The 18,299-nt window shown below is 38.7% G+C and overlaps 5 protein-coding genes and 3 pseudogenes across 15 annotated transcripts; 3 read left to right on the top strand and 5 right to left on the bottom strand.

The window, feature by feature from the left end:
• The first annotated feature begins 449 nt into the window (after positions 1-449).
• LOC104773220 (PHD finger protein ALFIN-LIKE 7-like) lies at positions 450-2,965 on the top strand. Of its 4 annotated transcripts, XM_019243447.2 has the most exons (6): positions 450-612; positions 762-871; positions 1,072-1,104; positions 1,558-1,786; positions 2,187-2,313; positions 2,421-2,965. In XM_019243447.2, the coding sequence occupies exons 2-6, from the start codon at positions 781-783 to the stop codon at positions 2,685-2,687; spliced, it is 747 nt and encodes a 248-aa protein (XP_019098992.1). In that variant the 5' UTR covers positions 450-612; positions 762-780; the 3' UTR covers positions 2,688-2,965. The 4 variants fall into 4 exon arrangements, with proteins under 4 accessions (XP_019098992.1, XP_087364598.1, XP_087364599.1 ...); XM_087508472.1 differs by having other exon boundaries at positions 496-612; positions 2,187-2,965; XM_087508473.1 differs by lacking the exon at positions 450-612 and having other exon boundaries at positions 640-871.
• Positions 2,966-3,080: 115 nt separating this feature from the next.
• On the bottom strand, positions 3,081-3,914 carry LOC147946622 (ankyrin repeat-containing protein BDA1-like). Its single transcript, XM_087508474.1, has one exon. It carries the CDS (start codon positions 3,782-3,784, stop codon positions 3,104-3,106), a length of 681 nt encoding a protein of 226 aa, XP_087364600.1. The 5' UTR covers positions 3,785-3,914; the 3' UTR covers positions 3,081-3,103.
• LOC104773231 (ankyrin repeat-containing protein BDA1 pseudogene) lies at positions 3,081-4,476 on the bottom strand (annotated as a pseudogene). Its single transcript, XR_015595236.1, has 2 exons — positions 3,880-4,476; positions 3,081-3,778 (listed from the first exon to the last, which is right to left on the bottom strand). The product of XR_015595236.1 is annotated as an ankyrin repeat-containing protein BDA1 pseudogene (transcript).
• An 872-nt stretch (positions 4,477-5,348) lies between these two features.
• Positions 5,349-6,442, top strand: LOC104773237 (AT-hook motif nuclear-localized protein 28). The gene has a single exon (XM_010497819.3). It carries the CDS (start codon positions 5,544-5,546, stop codon positions 6,234-6,236), a length of 693 nt encoding a protein of 230 aa, XP_010496121.1. The 5' UTR covers positions 5,349-5,543; the 3' UTR covers positions 6,237-6,442.
• Positions 6,443-6,560: 118 nt separating this feature from the next.
• Positions 6,561-8,444, bottom strand: LOC104773245 (ankyrin repeat-containing protein BDA1-like; annotated as a pseudogene). Its single transcript, XR_015595234.1, has 3 exons — positions 8,294-8,444; positions 7,507-8,113; positions 6,561-7,422 (listed from the first exon to the last, which is right to left on the bottom strand). The product of XR_015595234.1 is annotated as an ankyrin repeat-containing protein BDA1-like (transcript).
• Positions 8,445-8,616: 172 nt separating this feature from the next.
• On the bottom strand, positions 8,617-10,544 carry LOC104773256 (ankyrin repeat-containing protein BDA1). Of its 3 annotated transcripts, XR_015595233.1 has the most exons (3): positions 9,767-10,451; positions 8,754-9,618; positions 8,617-8,662 (listed from the first exon to the last, which is right to left on the bottom strand). XR_015595233.1 is itself a non-coding variant. In XM_010497835.3 (2 exons), exons 1-2 carry the CDS (start codon positions 10,365-10,367, stop codon positions 8,840-8,842), a joined length of 1,380 nt encoding a protein of 459 aa, XP_010496137.2. In that variant the 5' UTR covers positions 10,368-10,544; the 3' UTR covers positions 8,688-8,839. The 3 variants fall into 3 exon arrangements, 2 of the variants coding, with proteins under 2 accessions (XP_010496137.2, XP_087364593.1); XM_010497835.3 differs by lacking the exon at positions 8,617-8,662 and having other exon boundaries at positions 8,688-9,622; positions 9,771-10,544; XM_087508467.1 differs by lacking the exon at positions 8,617-8,662 and having other exon boundaries at positions 8,688-9,618.
• Positions 9,676-13,107, bottom strand: LOC104773212 (pentatricopeptide repeat-containing protein At1g14470 pseudogene; annotated as a pseudogene). The gene is made up of 2 exons (XR_015595232.1): positions 11,353-13,107; positions 9,676-10,358 (listed from the first exon to the last, which is right to left on the bottom strand). The product of XR_015595232.1 is annotated as a pentatricopeptide repeat-containing protein At1g14470 pseudogene (transcript).
• A 1,319-nt stretch (positions 13,108-14,426) lies between these two features.
• Positions 14,427-16,959, top strand: LOC147946621 (uncharacterized). 3 transcript variants are annotated; one of them, XM_087508469.1, is made up of 3 exons: positions 14,427-14,438; positions 15,676-16,708; positions 16,763-16,959. In XM_087508469.1, exons 1-3 carry the CDS (start codon positions 14,427-14,429, stop codon positions 16,933-16,935), a joined length of 1,218 nt encoding a protein of 405 aa, XP_087364595.1. In that variant the 3' UTR covers positions 16,936-16,959. The 3 variants fall into 3 exon arrangements, with proteins under 3 accessions (XP_087364595.1, XP_087364596.1, XP_087364594.1); XM_087508470.1 differs by having other exon boundaries at positions 15,676-16,726; positions 16,796-16,959; XM_087508468.1 differs by having other exon boundaries at positions 15,676-16,959.
• Positions 16,960-18,299: the final 1,340 nt, after the last annotated feature.

The raw sequence follows: 18,299 nt of genomic DNA, 5'->3' as shown, positions 1-18,299 counted from the left end.
TCTGAATTATTAGTAGCATTATCAATTCATTAGATTCTTTATTTTCCCAACAAATCTTTTAATTCATCGTAAGATATGTTGAAATACTGATTACTAACAAAAAAAAAACTGTAAAATAGAACAAAATATGCCATCGTAATGTATACTCTCATACTTATGCATGAATGAATTTTTTGCATAGTTCTTTTACGTCGGAGAATAGATATCATATTATGATTTAATATAAATACTTGATTTTATTAATTAACGAGGTTATACTAACTCGTGTGATTTAACTCATTAACTAAAGATTGTAAATACATAGTATGTTGACGGCAATTAAAAAAAAAAGAAATACAAGAGTATAAATATTTTCCGTCGTAAGATAAATAAATATTGTGTGACAAAAAAGAAATTAAAAATAATAATAAAAGATATTAAAAAATAATAAATAAAATAATCTTTTGTCTTTAATCTGTTCCGTTGCTTCCAATCCCCCAAATTGTCTTTTGTCTCCTTTCCTTTTCGTTTTTAGGGTTTTTTTTTTCTTCTTTAGCTCTGCTCTGTCTCTCTCTCTCTCTCTCTCTCTCTCTGTCTTCTTCTCAATTTCCCCAAAATAAATTCCTCTGAAAGGTTATAGATTTCACTCTCCCCGAATACGATTTCTATCAAAGTTTACAATAAGCCGATCTTGGCTTTTTTTTTTGTTTTTTTGTTTCTTTTGCATCTCGATACTTGGGTTGGGTGTGTGAGGCTGATTTCGTTCTCATCTGTTGTTGAAGTCTTTGGCTTGAAAGCAATATGGAAGGGCATCCTATACCTCGCACTGTCGAAGAGGTCTTTAGCGACTTTCGTGGCCGTAGAGCTGGTCTCATCAAGGCTCTCTCTACTGGTCAGCTCTCGATCCCTTTCTCTCCTAATACTCTGTTTTCTTCTGCTCTCGACAAATCTTTTATTTTATTTTTATTTTTTTCAATTGGGTTTTCTTCGTTTATTGGAAAAAGCTCAAAAGATTTCAGCTTTGTTCTCCTTTCATGTTCTTGGTTTAATTTAATCTGCTTGGATTTGACGATTTATGTTTTTGTTTTGCAGATGTTCAGAAGTTTTACCATCAGTGTGACCCTGGTGAGTTTTTTTTTCATTACCCATGTTTTAAGTCTTTGTATAGCTTCGTAACGCATTGATTCTTTGCTTGTTTAGTTTGTTTTCTAGAGTTGTTTTTTTTATTACTAAAGTTAAGATTTTTAAGTGCAAGAGAGTTCCTTTTGGGTTTGGATTAGGGAAGAGTTTGTGATGGAAATTGCATTTTTTTGTTAGATTACTTGAGATATCTTCTTCCTTATTAGATCCCATCTGCAGTAGATTTGTTGTCTTGATCTTTTGTCTAGTTGTCTCCTCTATTAGTAGTTTTACCTTCCTGTCAGAGTTGTTGTCTGTCTGTCTCAACAGTTTGTTGGTTTCATGGTAACAGATTGAGACTTTAAATGTTTTTGTGTTTCAGCATATACGTAACTATGATGAAGCTAGTTTTCTGTGTGACTTTCTCATCTTAGGGTAATTATTTTTTTACTAATGCAGAGAAGGAAAACTTGTGTCTTTATGGACTTCCAAATGAGACATGGGAGGTTAATCTCCCCGTCGAGGAGGTTCCCCCCGAGCTTCCTGAACCAGCTTTAGGCATCAATTTCGCAAGAGATGGTATGCTAGAGAAAGATTGGATATCTTTGGTTGCAGTTCACAGTGATTCGTGGCTTATCTCTGTTGCATTCTACTTTGGTGCACGTTTTGGATTTGGTAAGAATGAGAGGTAAGAATCCTTTTCTGCTCAGTGTTCTATGTTAATTTCCCTTGTACACATGTTTGTTTAAGTTACAATGACCATTATGGTAGCTGCAACATTCTAGCATTTATCACCTCATTAACTCTTGTTAGTTGTTACAATCTCTGGTTCTCCTCTAAACTCGAGATATCTTGTTCTGTGAAAAAACTCTGTAGAAGTGATTATCATTTTGTATCAGTAACTTCAGTAGAGAGAAGTGTACCCAGAAGTGTTGTGAATCAAACCAGGATTTTATTGAGTTATATCAAGTTCAATGTTTATGTGAGCCGCTAGTTCCCCAAATTTGTGGAACCGTGTTTTTATTCTCTGACATTGTAGAGTCAAATCGTTTAGTTTTCTTGCCTCTGACCTCGTTAATTGTTCTCAGGAAGAGGCTCTTCCAGATGATAAATGATCTCCCAACCATTTTTGAGGTTGTGACTGGCAATGCAAAGCAATCCAAGGATCAATCTGCTAACCACAACAGTAGCAGAAGCAAATCTAGTGGTACCAAGGTAGAAGCCTCTGTCTCTTTACTCCATTCTTTTTTTTCTTTTCTCTCACTGTCCAACTATCGTTGTTGGGTTCTTAACTTTATTTACTCCTTTGTTTCCTCATGTAGCCTCGTCATTCTGAATCTCACACTAAGGCTTCAAAGATGTCCCCACCACCAAAAGAAGATGATGAGAGTGAGGAGGAAGATGACGAACAAGGTGCAGTTTGTGGTGCGTGTGGAGATAACTATGGAGGAGATGAGTTCTGGATATGCTGCGATGCTTGTGAGAAATGGTTCCATGGAAAATGTGTGAAGATCACACCAGCTAAGGCTGAGAACATCAAACATTACAAATGCCCGAGTTGCAGTACCAGCAAGAAAATCAAAGCTTGAAAGGTGACAATAACATTAGATGCTGTGAAAGAGACGAAAGTTTTCACAGTTGAAGAAAACAACAGAACAAGAGTTTAGCTGTGGGAAGAAGAAGAAACAAAAGGCTTCTGATTGCGTAGTTTTAATGGGATTGAGACAGCTTACAGTTAGTAATGTCTCTTTTTTTTTTTCTTTTTTTTTTGCTGTTAATGTTATGACTAATTTGTCTTATGTTTCTGAGAAAATTCTGTCTTTAAGCACTCTCTAGTTTGTGTCAACGAGTTTCTTCTTCCTGTTTAGTTGTTTTACAGCTTTGGCTTCTAAAGCCTGATGAAACTAATTGAGTTGATTACCTCGTAGAACTTAACAGTTAAACACAATATGTTTTAGAAGGTTAATATCTTTGGATTTTCAAAGTACCCTCTGTTTCATTTATGTCAGATAAAGATTCGATTTACTGCAGCCTTAAGATGGCTCAGCCTCAGGGATATGAAAATTTCCATCAAGAGATACATAGGAAAGAGCAGGTACAAGGTGAAGGCGGCACAGAGAAACAATAGAGGATTAGGTGAGATTACAGCCATAGCGAGTGCATAAGAAACTCCGAGAGACGCTCCAATCCAAAAGAACCATGTGGTAAACAAGCTACCAATTGGCAGGAGACAAAACGTGTAGAGTAGAGCGCAACAGAAGCCTATAGTGTTGGAAACCCATAGGACGATGAAGACTGTCTGCTTCATCACCGCTGTACCTCCACCCTCGGATTGGTGTACACCTCCCGGAGGCTGCAGTGCGGTTTGATAAGTGGATGTGATTATCAAAGTACATATAATCAAGAAGACTGCACGGCCTTCTTCTGAAGTGTCGGACCTTAGGCGTCTGAGGCCAATGGAAATATGAGTCCAGAAAGTGACTGGTGACTTAAAGTGATCGGAAGGTTTCTCGAGTTTTGGAAGAGAAGCAGTCTCCTTGCACCCGGTTTTTACAACAACTAGTTCCAAATCCAAGTCTCTACTCTGTTCTTGGTTTCTTACAATAGCAAGGAATGTCAAACCATCACCATTTACTTCGTTCGGTTTCACCAGCTGACGTTCTAGTAATAGTTTTGCAGCCTGCATACATATATTCTACAGTCGGTCTAATTATGAAACAAAACGGATAATTGGAAAAATCATACATGAGTAAAGAAAAATTGAAGGTTTAAGAACCATGCCTGATGATCTTCCTTATATGCTGCAAGATGTAGAGGCGTGTTGGAAGATAAATCTTATTTATTCAAGATATCAGATTCAGTGACAGCAGCATCTCTTTGACTCATTCTTTGGATCCAACCTGTGAGAATTTGGAGAACTTCAAATCTATTATTCAGCACAGCAAGGTGAAGAACGTTATGGCCATTCACACTCACATCTTGGATACAATCAGGGCAAGACATAAGACAGTCTACCACAAGATTTACATCTACTTTTACGACAATGAGATGAAAAGGTGTGATTCCTTCTCTCCCTTTAACTCGAGCAAGTCCAGGATCAAGCCAGAGCAGCCATGTTATGAACTTTCTGTGATCTTTTTCCACAGCAAGATGCAATGGACTATACCCACTTGTGTTCAGCTTTCTGGCAAACGATGGCTTAAGATTCAGCATTTCCATGGCGAATGGTATGTTCCCATATGCTGCAGCTACGTGGAGCGGAGTGTTGACAAATGGCACGGCATTGATGTTATCAAGAATGTAAGGATTCTCATCAATAAGATCATAAAAGTTGTTGATGCTTCCAGTTTCAGCAGCATGTAGTACTCTCGGATCCATGGAGAGAAAGAGACAGAGAGAGAGAGCTGTTTGTGATCTAAATTCAGCAAGATTGATTACAGTTTAACAAGAAGACAATAATGGCAGAAATTGCCTTTACCAAGAACCAAGGACCAACGAACCAATGCAAGAAACAATAAAGAAAGAGTTGAAGACCCCAAGAAACCACATGTACATGTGGAAGAAGAAACAATTTAAAAACAAGTGGGACTCTCTGGCATCTGGATTTCTCCCCCCTAGGATGAAATTCATTTTATTGGACGTTTCACAATTTTGGCTCCATAAGTCATTTATGGCATATGTTCAAAGGTTGTTGTATCTTTGCATCCTCAAAGTCCTCTCAAGAGTTGTATCAAACCTACCAAAACCAGAAGCAGGGATCAGGTGCTGCCATTATCTGATGGTTCTGCACATTGCCTTACCAAGACATATAGAGTCATCATAGAGAGGAGATTATCTTTGTCTCTAAGCAGATACAAGAGCAGAGAGAAAACAGTAAAGCATACCCAGTACTAGATAAGGCATCTCTTTGGCTCATTCTCTGGATCCATCCGATAAGGAAAATGGAGAAGTTACAATCTATCATTCATCACAGCCAAAATACAGAGCATCCTCGCCATTAACACTCACATCTTGGAAACATTCAAGGCAAGTTATGAGGCACTCGACACCACAAGGAGATGGAGCAGTATCCAGTATGCACGTATTCTCACCAATCCAGGCATACAAAGTCACCGATGCTACCGGATTCAGCAGCCTGTTGAAGCCTTGGATCCATAGAGAGTGAACACTCAGTAAAGATCAAACAGAAGTACTACTCATTTCTATGTAATGGACGGATGGGTTATGTCTTAAAGGCTAAAGTTTGTTGCTTTCAAATCTCATATTCCTTCTTCCCTATTCTCTCATTCTCCTCTTTTTATAAAAAAAACATTATTTTCTTTTTTGGCCATATCCCAAAAAGATTAGACTAGTCGTCGTCTTTATAAATCACAATACCATACCAAACCTCTCTGCATCTTTTGTATTTTATCATATAACACAAAACTCCAAAAGATAAAAACAAAATGTTGTCGAAGGTTTCTCAAAAACAACACTTGCAGCTCTCCCCTTCCTCCTCCTCCTCCTCCTCCTCCTCCATGGAAATGGTCCGGTGTTCACGTGGCAGACCTCGAGGTTCGAAGAACAAACCAAAAGCACCAATCTTTGTCACCTCCGAGCCTCCTATGAGTCCTTACATCCTCCAAATACCCTCTGGTGTCGACGTCGTTGAAGCCATTAACCGCTTCTGCCACCAAAAGGGCATCGGCTTTTGCGTCCTCAGTGGCTCAGGCTCCGTCACTGACGTCACTTTGCGTCAGCCTTCTCCGGCAGCTCCTGGCTCAACCATTACTTTCCACGGCAAGTTCGATCTCCTCTCCATCTCCGCCACTTTCTTTCCGCCTAGCACCCCCTTGTCTCCTCCTGTCTCCAATTTCTTCACCGTCTCTCTCGCCGGGCATCAGGGACAGGTCATTGGTGGATTCGTCGCTGGTCCTCTCGTTTCCGCCGGAACTTTCTACGTCGTCGCCGCTAGTTTCAGTAACCCTTCGTATCACCGGATACCCGCGGCGGAGGAAGAGAACGCTGTGTCAGGGGAAGGGGAGGGCCAATCACCTCCGGTATCTGGACATGTGGCGGAGGGAAGTGGAGGAGAGTCGATGTACAGTTGCCAGATGGGTGGCTCTGATGTACACGCCAAAGCTCCACCGCCGTACTGACCAAATCCATCTCTTTCCTAACTAGGGTTTCTTCTTCTTTTGATCATCAAGAATCAACTAAAGTTTGCTTTTTTTTTTTTTATTAATCTTCTTAGATTTTTAAATCAAGCCTTCACTCTTCTTCTTTAGTTTTTTTCTGCAGTGTCAAAAGCTTCCAAGTTAGTGATTGTTTATTTTTCAATTTTATAATATTATTGCATTGTTTATTGGATTCTCCAGAGGTTGGCTAATATGGCTTAATTGATTTCTCAAACATCTCACTAACGGTTTAACCAACCAACAATTGTAAGAAACAATAAATAAAGTGTGAAAAGACTCGAGATATATCACAAACACACTCTTTTTTTCTTCCTGGAACCTTATGACATTACTAACATGCATATACAAGCCGATTTATTATTACATGGAACTAATCAAAATGGACATTACATACGTTTACAGATTGCATATTTGCATTCTCAAAGTCCTTCTGCTGCAGTAAGGTGACAAACTGCTGTATCAAACCTTCCAAAACCAGCTAAACAGGGGATCAGGTGTTACCGTCTGATGACTACGCCATTGCCTTACAAAAACTTCCATCAAGACATAGAAAGGAAAAAAGCAGGTACAAGGCAAAGCACGCGGAGAGAAACAGTAAAGGGTGGGGCGAGATTACAGCCATTGCAAGGGCGTAAGAGACGCATAGAGACGCTCCTATATAAAAGAACCATAGTGTCAACAAGCCTCTAGCTGGTAAAAGACAAAAGGTGTAGAATATAGCGCAGCAGAAGCCTATAGTGTTAGAAACCCATAGGACGATGAAGAATGTATGTTTCATCACCGCATGACCCTCGGACTGGTCTACACCTCCTGGAGGCTGGAGAGCGGTTTGGTAAGTGGCTGTGATTAGCAAAGTGCATATAATCAAGAAGACTCCTCGAGCTTCCTCTGAAGTGTCAGAACTTATGCGCCTTGTGTGAGTGGAGCAGTAGGCCAAAAATGTGATTGGTGATTTGAACAAGTCATACGTTTTCATTGATTTTGGCAGAGAAGATGCTTCCTTGCAGCCGGTTTTTAGAGCAACTTGTTCCAAGTCTCCACCTTCATCAATATGTCCCTGTCTTCTTAAGATATCAAGGAATGTTAAACCATCACCATTCACTTCGTTCCGTTGCACCATCCTACATTCTAGCAACAATCTCACCGCCTGCATGAAAAATGTCAAAGCTTTGGCTTTGTTTCTCTAATGATCTAGAAAATGCTGATATTAATTGTAGAAAATGAAGCATGCCTGATTATCATTCTTATATGCTGCAAGGTGCAAAGCCGTGTTGTGGGTTAGATCCGATTTATTCAGAAAAGCATACTCGGTAGGGAGAGCGTTTCTTTGGCTCCTTCTCTGGATGCACCCGGTAAGGACTTGGAGAACTTCAAACCTATCGTTCATCACAGCAAGATGCAGAGCATTTTGCCCATTCACGCTCACATCTTTAATACATTCAGGGAAAGTTATGAGGCACTCTACCACAAGATCGACGTTCCCTCTTATCACTAGGAGATGGAACAGCGTGATGCCTTCTCTCCCTCTAACGCGAGAAAGGCCGGGATCAAGCCTGAGCAGCCACGTGACAAACTCTTGTTGGTCCTTTTCCACAGCAAGGTGTAACGGACTGTATCCATTTGTGTTCAGCTTTCTCGCAAAGGACGGCTTAAGATTCAGTATCTCTGCGGCAAATGCTCTTTTTCCAGAAGCGGCAGCTATGTGAAGGGGAGTGTTCACAAATGGCACGGTATCGATGCTCTCCAGAAGGTACGGGTTCTCATCAATCAAAGCATACAAGTCACTGATGCTACCAGATTCAGCAGCCTGTTGAAGTCTTGGATCCATAGAGAGGGAGCTTTTGGCAGAAAAGTAAACAAGAAAAATGTTTAGAATAGCATTCAGTAAGATCAATACAGTAAAGTAAGACTGTAAGGGTGCAGCAGAACTACGCAGGAACACTTTTTTGTTTGGTTCCTATTGTGGTTCCTCACAATTTAGATTAGATATGCTCTTAACAAAAAGTAAAGTGACTAACTTGGGAGTTTTAGCAGCAAAAGCTTGGATGCAGGAACCTTAATTTGAACTTTCTCATGGGAGGTTGATTTCATATCACACGAGGTGGGTCCTAAAGAGTTTCCAACCACTCGACATTTTACCAATATATGATATTTGCCAACAATGTCAACAGGAGCTCTCTAATTGATAACAAAATTACTCCATCCACCTATCTTATACCTTTACCCCATATACAAACAGATATTTTGAATAAGTTGTCCATATTTTTTTATCTTCCTTGAGATTCCTCAGAACATACCTTTGGCCGGCTGCTTGTAAGCTGCTTCATGTTTTCTCGTTCTCTATATATCCTCATTCAGTCAACGTCTGGATCGATTTTAAGTATCAGCTGCAATACTCACCAAATACAACGCTTTGGTATCAAGCTTATTTATTAACTCCGAGAACCTAATGAAACTCATTAAAATACAAGATTTTACATAAACATAAGAGAGATGTGTCATGTGTTGAAGGTTTAAATCGTTTGCATTCTCAAAGCCTTCTCCTCTGTTATAGTAGTGTTGTATCAAACCTTCCAAAACCAGCTCAATCTGGGCTTAGGTGCCACCGTCTCATGGTTCCGCCAACCAGTTACGAAAGCATCCAACAAGAGAAAGAGAGCAAAAAGCACGAAGAAGGCAACGGTGGCTGAAAGAAACACTAGAGGATGTGGTGAGATTACTGCCATTGCTAGTGCATAAGAAATGCACAGAGATGTCCCAGTCCAAAAGAACCACGTAGCAAACATACTACCAAGTGGTATGAGACAAAAGGTGTAGAATAAAGCGCAGCAGAAACCTACGGTGTTGGAAACCCAAAGAAGGATGAAGAATGCATGTTTCATCACCACAGAACCCGCATTCGCGTCCTCAGATTGGTGTACACCTCCGGGAGGCTGGAGGGCAGTCTGATAAGTGGCTGTTGTTATCAAAGCGCATACAATCAGGAACACTCCCCGAGCTTCATCAGAAGTTTTAGACCTTAGGCGTCTCATGCTCGTGGAGCAGTATGTCACGAAAGTGAATGGTGATTTCAAAAATTCAGACCTTGCTTTGGATTTTCGCACTGAAGCTGCCTCTTTACACCCGGTTTTTACAACAACTTGTTCCAAATCCAAGTCCACACCCACGGCTACGGGTCTCTGTCCCTGGCTTCTTAACTCTCCACCTGCGGCTCTCTGTCCCTGGCTTCTCAACTCTGCCCCTGCAGTTCTCTGTCCCTGATTTCTTAAGATATCAAGGAATGTTAAACCGGCACCATTGACTTTGTTCCGCTGCACCAACCGGCATTCTAGTAAAAGTTTAACTACCTACACAAAATAGATCATTCGATAAGTAATCTCATATCAGAAAGATTCTTCAATTTAGAATAATCATATTTCACTCGACTCATTGTCACTTGGTAGAGCTTTTATATCTGACATACAAAAAATAGAACTGAACGAAAAGAAAACATGCCTGATGATCATTCTTATAAGCTGCAAAGTGCAAGGCTGTGTTGTAGCCGAAATCCCTTTTATTCAGAACAAGAATCTCGATCGAGTCAGCATTTTTTTGGCTCATTCTCTGGATCCATCCCGTGAGGACTTGGAGAACTTCAAATCTTTCATATATCACAGCTAGATGCAGTGCATTTTGGCCATTCACATTCACATCTTCGATACATTCAGGGGAAGTTAGGAGGCACTCTGCCACAAGATCTGCGTTTCCTCTTAAAACTAGGGAAAGAAACGGTGTGATGCCATTTCTCCCTTTAACACGGGCAAGGCTGTGATCAAGCCAAAGCATCCTGGAGACAAAGCCTCTTTGATCATTATCCACAGCGAGATGCAATGGACTGTAGCCGCTTGTGTTCAGCTTTCTGGCAAAAGAGGGTTTAAGATTCAGCATCTCCATGGCAAATTGTTTCTTCCCGGCAGCTGCAGCTACGTGGAGGGGAGTGTTCACAAATGGCACCGCATCAAAGTGATCAAGTATGTATGGATTCTCATCAATAAGAGCATACAACTCATCGATGCTTCCAGATTCAGCAGCTTGTTGAAGTCTCTGATCCATAGAAAAAGAGTTTTAGGGAGAAACTAAGTGATATAAGACAAAGGTTTTGCAGATGTTGGTTTTCTATTGTGGCCTCGTTATCCAAAATTCAGGTTATATACATTCTTAAAACAAAAGAAACTGTTGAGCTTGAGCATTTTCAGGAGGAAACTTCGAAGCAAAAACCAATGAATAAGTGAACCCCACACGGAATGAGTTGACAAAACATGTTAGGTACTTTTCACATAGAATACTCGTAAAATCTAAAGAATGCGACTAACTTTGGCATTTTACCAGGAAGTTTCATAGCAAGAAGCCAAGACCCATCGCACCTTATAATGCATGACTTATATCCATACTAACACGAGGTAGGTCCTAAAGAGTTTTCAACCACTCCCATTTTACCAATAAATGATAAGATTATTTGTTTGGAATGACAAAAAATTCAACCGACTATAGATTATATAAACCTACATAATCTACGTTAGTAGACTGCCACAAATCATAATTATTGAAACTTGTAAGGGATATGCGTGTGACCTTTAGATATCATAATTTATTTGAAAAATAAATGTAACTACATATTGATTTTGCGGTTAGATTATGTTGTACAAGTTCCTAGCTCTCTCTCTCTAAACCGACGGTGACAGCACCTTGGAGTTTTTGTGTATTCCGGGCAAAACCCTTCCCAAATTGGAGATATGTGCAGTCGGATACCAGGATGCACTCACATGTAAGAAATAATAAAGAAACCTATTGGTATTATCACTTTGAGGATATCGGATATCCTATTCCCACACGACAGTGCATATGAGACAAAACAACTAAAGGAAAAACAAAAAAAAAAAGGCAAAAGGTGGGACATAACATGACGACCATTTTACATTGCAAGTTAGTTTGAATTTTGGGTTCTATCATTAGCTTGGATTAAAGATTCTAGTAGATGTTTTAAGGAAAAAGGTTTAAACTTTTATATTGAATCAGAGAATTAAGGAATATAACTCACCGAGTTTAGGCTGGCATTGAAGAGCGTGTATCCATTGACATTTTCTCAATTAATCTCTGTGATTACCAACTCAACCCAACAAATCATCCATACAAGCATAATGATCCATCGATGGATTTGTTATTGATTCAAATATTTTCTGGCCTTCTTCGTGTAATCCTGCACGGTTGCAAGCCGTCAAGACACTACTGTAAGTCGTATGGTCCGGCTCAATGCCTTCTCCTTTCATCTTTGAGAATAAATTCAGCGTTTCAACCCCATCTCCGTTAGCTGCAAAAGCTGAGAATACCGTGTTATAAGAGACAAGATCTCTTTCCTTCATTTCGTCAAACACCCGTTTTGCTTCCCACAGGTTTCCACACCTTGCATACATGAAGATCAAAGCCCTGTATCCTGAAACGTTCAGCTTGATTTGGTTCTTCCCAATATAATCTACAATGCAATTACCCAATTCTAGATCACCCAAATGTCCACAAGCCGAGAGAACACTAATCATTGTTACTTCATCCGGTTTGGAATCTCCGTAATCAATCATCTCTTCAAAAAACTCTATGGCTAGAGCAGGTTGTCCGTTGTGCGCATACCCAGCTATCATCGAGTTCCAAGAAACAACATTCCGCTCAGGCATTGTATCAAAAAGCTCCCTAGCGGAACTCAAATCACCGATTCTAGTATATCCAGAAATCATAGCATTCCAAGTAACAAGATTCTTCTGCGTACCAAACTCGTTAAAAATTCTCCTAGCAGATAGAATATCTCTACACTTAGCATGCATATCAAGCAATGCCGTCTTCACAAAGCAATTCAACCGAACTCTCTGCTCATCAATCAGTTTAACAAGTGAATGAGCGAGGGAAGGATCACCACGGATAGAACAAGCAGAAATAACAATAACCCATGTGGTCTCATTTGGCTTAACTCCAACTCCAAGTCGCAACATCTCATCAAACAATCTAATAGTTTCCTCTGTAAACCCATTTTGTGCATAACCTGAAAGCATAGCATTCCAAGAAACAACGCTCTTCTCCGGCATCATATCAAAATACCTCCTCGCATTTTCCAAATCCTTAAGCTTTGCAAAACCAGTAATCATCACCGTCCAAGAAACCACATCAATCTCATTCTCTGGCATCATATTAAACAATTTACAAGCTTCCTTCTTATTTCCACATTTCCAATACCCAGAGATCATCACATTCCAGTCAGAACCCGTTCTCTGAGTAATTTGATCGAACACTTTGCGTGCACTCTCCACTGACTTATGCTTCACATGCATATCCATTATCACATTCCTCACATAAGGGTCCTTAAAAAAACCCAATTTCTCTACAACAGCCTGAAACAAAACCGCGAACTTCCCAGCTGATTTGATCACAACAGGGAAAGACCAAGCGTCAGGCATCATCCCGCGACGGGATCTTTGTTCGTAGAGACGAAGAGCATCATTCGCCATGTCCATATGCGAGAAGTATCTATACATCGAAGTGACGACGAAGACATTGGGAAACGCCACTGAATTGAAAACGAGCCGCGTGTAGCAAGGTGGCGCACGGAGGCGCGTGCAACAGTTGATTAAACGCGAAGCCCAGTAGCTTTGTCGGTGGAGGGAGTTGAAGACGACGAGCTGAGCATGGATTTGGTTTAACTGAGTAAATGTTAGAGCTTGTGAAGCTATGGCGGCAAGAGATACAGTGAGCTCTCGAGACATATATAGAGACAGCTTCACTCTCTCTCTTTCGCGTTTGCTTTTCGTATACGGGGAGGGAAGAGTTAAATTATTTGAATAGCTTCTATAACCTCGTTTAGGCCCATTATTAGAATTGTAGGCCCATTATATATGTAATACAATGAGGGCCTTTGGAGGTTTTTCCACAAATTTCATAGTCATAATAATAATAAATTTATGAATGCATCACAGCATTAAAGCTTTCATCAATTGGTTAATCATTTTTAAAAAATGATTGGATTTGGTACTACTTTATAGTAATAATTTTAATCATAAGTTACTAATGTAATTCAATTCGATCATTAATCTCTTTTGGCGAAAATTCACCGCAATGATGACTGTAAACTGACGGAGTTTGGGGACCTTGTAATTACACAAAAAGGACCATCTAATTAAGGAGGATCTACACCGACCAGATTAATCACTCGCTTGTCGTCTATATTCCTCATTAGGTATTGGGGCTGTTCGTTTGGTCGCCGCAAGTAGTTGCGGCTACGGCAGACACAAGTTTAGCTGTTCGTTTGGTCGACGCCGATAGCTGTGGCATGACGCAGCGGCAGACGCAACATCCTGCGGTTAAAAATTTTGGACGCCGAATAAATTCAACGTCAGCGACTTAAAAGTTGCGATATGTGTGGTAAATGACAGAAACACCCTTGTTATCTTCAAAAAATTACAAAACAACTAATCCTAAATATCTCATCTTCTTCGTCGCTTCCATGGTTCGACTTCTTCTTCTCTAAGCTTCGTCATCTATATCTTCTCTAAGCTTCGTCATCTGCTTCGTCGCCTCCATGTCATTTCAATCCAAAGCTCGGTGAACAGCTTCTCTATTTCATCCTCTTCTCTCTTCGTGGCCCTGTTCAATCTGCAAAGGTACAATTTCTATCTTCACTCTCTCTCTAACTCTCTCTATCTTCACTGGTTTTTGAACATTAGAACATTTGAATAATTCTGGGTTTTTGAACATTTGAACATTTGAATAATTTTGGGGTTTTTTTTTGAATTCTTAGTTCACATTCCAAATGTTGTAGATACATAACTTGTGAACGATCGATATGCTCTTTAATTTTAGTACCCATGATGAACAAATTGGTTCCGAAATTAATTTTGTCATAACTTTTAAATCGTTAATCCAAATAAAGATCTGTTATTTCCTGTGGCTTTATATGTCTGTGGTAAATGTTTTCACCAAGTTTCATAAATTTCTGAGTTGTTTTGGCACTTTCTTTGTAGCTTAACTTAAGTCCCTTGTTAATGTTATTGGCAATGGCTGATGTGTTTAACACTTGTTTGTTTGGCTTTTAATGATTTCTCAGGTTAAAACTCAAGTGTTTTGAGAAAGAAGATGTCTAAAGATGTAATTGTTTTGGCTTTTATCTTAGTATTTGGTTTGGATCTTAGTGGTTGTGGTTTCATATTTTTTTATGCATCGTTTTAGAGTTGGACGGATGATGAAACTCGATTATTCTTTCAACTTTATGCGGATGAGAGAAAAAAAGGAAATAGAACAAGTGTAGGAATGAATCAAACTGGGAAAGATACTATCATGAAGAAGTTTGAAGAGAAATTTAAGAGGGGATTTAACAAATGGATCCCTCATTTTAAGAATAAGTATGATTCGTGTAAGGAAAAGTACGCCACCTTTAGAACGTTAACTCATAATAGGCCTGAGGCTCGGTATGATGATATGGGAAGGTTGGAGATATCAGATGATTGGTGGAAGAAACGAATAGAGGTACTTGCTTGTGCTATATATGCTTGTTCTTTTGATCACAGTCTCTTCTTAATGTAGTTACTCTGCCTAAGTTTAGTAGTATATAACACTCCTTTGTTTATGCTTTATAGGAATGGCCTGCAGCAAGAAAATTTAGAAGCAAAATGATTGCTAATATGGATGTGTTTGAAGAAGAATTCCGTTTGGTAGTAGTTACTGGAGCTGAAGGTTGGAGCGCTCAAACTGGAGAAGCTAGTTTAAATTCTACAGTGGATGGAGATGATGATGATGAAGTTGGTTATGTTGACAAAGATATGCCAGCACCGGTAGAGAAACAGACTCAAACACAAACCCAAGTTGGAAGTTCAAGAGCAAAAAAAAGGCGTAGGGAGAAAGATATGGTTGTTGAAGCTGTTATAAAACGGACCGAAGCTCTTGAGAAGAAGAATAAAATAGCGGAACAGATGTTGGAGCGTGAGTATGCATCAAGTGTTGAGAGTGTATTACAACACTTAATGGATTGCCTGGAATTATGAAGTGGTCTTCATTTTACAAAGCAGCAGTTCAACATCTTATAGCAGATGAAGCAACCAGGCGGGGTTTTATAGCTTTTACTAGTGCTAAAGATAAGATTAGTTTTTTGGAGCTTATGACTAGAAGGAAACTTGATGATTTGTAGTGTTTATGAAGCAGATCATGACATTGCATGTGTTATAGTTTTGGTTTTGTTGTGTTATGAACGAGTTTTGGTTTTGGTTGTGTTATGAACGAGTTTTGGTTTTGGTTGTGTTATGAACATTGTTGTGTTATGAACGATTAACGAGTTTTGGTTGTGTTTGGCAATTAGTTTATTTATGGCAACTATTCTATGGTTTTGTAGATGATTAGAAGATGGATGTTGGGTGATGATGATGGTGATGATGATGATGAACTTGGTTTGATTGATTCACTTACTGCAGAGAGGTTAAGTCATAGAACAGATCGAGGAGCAGGATGGTGTCATGTCCAACAACTTATGCATGGATCAGATACACAATGTTATGACATTCTTCGAATGAACCAAAGAACTTTTGAGGCTTTATGTAAGATGCTAGCTACACGATATGGATTACTAGAGTCTGAAAATGTCTACATTGAGGAACCTGTTGCCATGTTTCTTGAGGTCGTTGGTCAGGATAAAACTATCCGAGATATAGCTGCAAGATATCAGCGGTCATTGGATACAGTGAAAAGGAAGGTTGATGATGTTTTGAGTGCTCTCATCAAGTTTGCAGCAGATACACTAAAGCCACAAGAAGGTGAATTTACCAGAGTAAACCCTGTTTTGAGGAATGATGATCGATATTGGCCATTTTTTAAAGATTGTGTTGGAGCACTTGATGGAACTCATATCCCGGTTCGTCCTCCAAGTCGATCTGCAGAAGCATATAAAGGTAGAAAGCAAGAACCTACAATAAATGTTCTTGCTATATGTAACTTCGATATGAAGTTCATATACGCATATGTCGGTGTACCTGGTAGAGCACATGATACAAAGGTCTTGATTCATTGTGCGAGGTATGAACCTTTTTTCCCACATCCGCCTAGTGGGAAGTACTATCTTGTTGACACTGGGTATCCCACAAAGACAGGGTATCTTGGTCCACATCGTGGTTTGCGATATCTTCCTGGTCAATTTGCTAGAGGAGGACCACCAGTAAGTGCACGAGAGTTGTTCAACAGAAAGCATTCAGGTATGCGATCTGTGATTGAGAGGACATTTGGAGTGTGGAAAGCAAAATGGAGGATTTTGGATCGTAAGCATCCAAAATATGGTCTCACTAAGTGGATTAAACTCGTAACGGCAACGATGGCACTACACAACTTCATACGGGATTCACATAGGGAAGATCATGATTTTGTACATTGGCAAAGTACAAAAGCATATCATGGTGATGAAGGAGAAGGAGAAGAAAGAGAAGAAGAAGGAGAAGGAGAAGGAGAAAGAGAAGGAGAAGGAGAAGGAGAAGGAGAAGGAGAAGAAGAAGAAGAAGAAGAAGAAGAAGAACATATTGCATATGAGCCGACCGGTGATAGAGCGATGGAAGCTCTGCGTCAAAACATCACGAATGAATATGGTCAAGGCCGTTTACCTTATTAGAAATTTTTACTTATATTTTTATGACTTCGGCTATTCTTTTTGTTTATGACTTCGTTTATTATTTCAGTTATAAAGACTTCGTCTATCCTTTTTTATAACTTTTTTTTATTACTTTTCGTCCAATGTTTTGGTTTATTATTTTTGTTTTAATTTAGCTCATGATTTATCACAAAAATATGTTGTTATAACTATATATCTAACTGAAAATTATTACCAGCTAAAATTAAAAATATTTTCTGGTTGTAAAAGATTTAAATTACAATTTTTTGATTTAAAATATAATGATACAAATTTATAAAAATAAAATAAGAATTGAGTGTAAAATTGCCGTAGCGTCAGCAAAACGAACACAAAACCTGCGGTTGCGGTAGCGGCAGCGACAATGTTAATAAAACGAACAGAATACGTGTGACAGCGGTAGCGTCAGCCGCAGAGATAGCGACGACTAAACGAACAATAACTTACGGTAATGTTTGACGTTGTCGCTGCCGCTGCCGCCTGTGACAACGAAACGAGCAGGACCATTACATATAAGGTTGTCTACTACAACTGGAGACAAGTAGACAACGTTTACTAATTAAGTTAGAAGACTAATAAATAAAAATTAATTTGAGAGGGCCACATTAAATTTCACAAAAGGAACAAAATAGTGGCACGTGCTGCATTCCGTCGTTAATTTGTTTTTGCATATATGAATGATTTTACAATGCATATTAGTCAAAGAACACAAAGTATAAAAGGACCCAGGAGCTTGTTCATATGCGTTTAAAATACATAGTTGTATATATATGGAGTAAATCCTCTATAAATTAATACTCTATAAATTAATAAACACTATAAATTAATAAATTTTAATAGTTCCAAGTCGGGACAGTGTAAAAAATAACTAAATTTGATAAGATAATAAGATAATAATTTTTTTGAAATCCCCGTATAAAATATGGTTCCAATAATATCATAAATTAATAATCATGTAAATTTACATATATATATATGTTGATATAGTAAAATATGTTTCTCTTAAACCTCATATCTATAAAATAATAGTTATATTGTATCTTCAAACTATACTAGTATAAAATATTCTATAACATTTCATAAAACAGCTAAAACATTTTAAAGTTTTCAATTTCTACATATGCATCATTTACATTTTGATAGTTTGATAGACTATTAAAATACAATAATTGATAATTTTATTCATAAATATGAATATTTATGTCATATGTACAAGTGAATTTGTCTATAATATTTGTAATTTATTTTCTATAATAATTTTTTATTATTTGAAATTCAATTCCAATACCATAAATTTAGAATATTCTTTAATTTATAATATTTGTAATTTATTTTTAAAAATTTTC

The sequence above is a fragment of the Camelina sativa genome, chromosome 3, assembly GCF_030686135.1.
Source record: "Camelina sativa cultivar CO46 ecotype springtype chromosome 3, ASM3068613v1".
NCBI classification, from domain to species: Eukaryota; Viridiplantae; Streptophyta; class Magnoliopsida; order Brassicales; family Brassicaceae; genus Camelina; species Camelina sativa.
The sequence above is the reverse complement of the archived record's forward strand: the minus strand, read 5'-3'. Positions and strand labels throughout refer to the sequence as shown.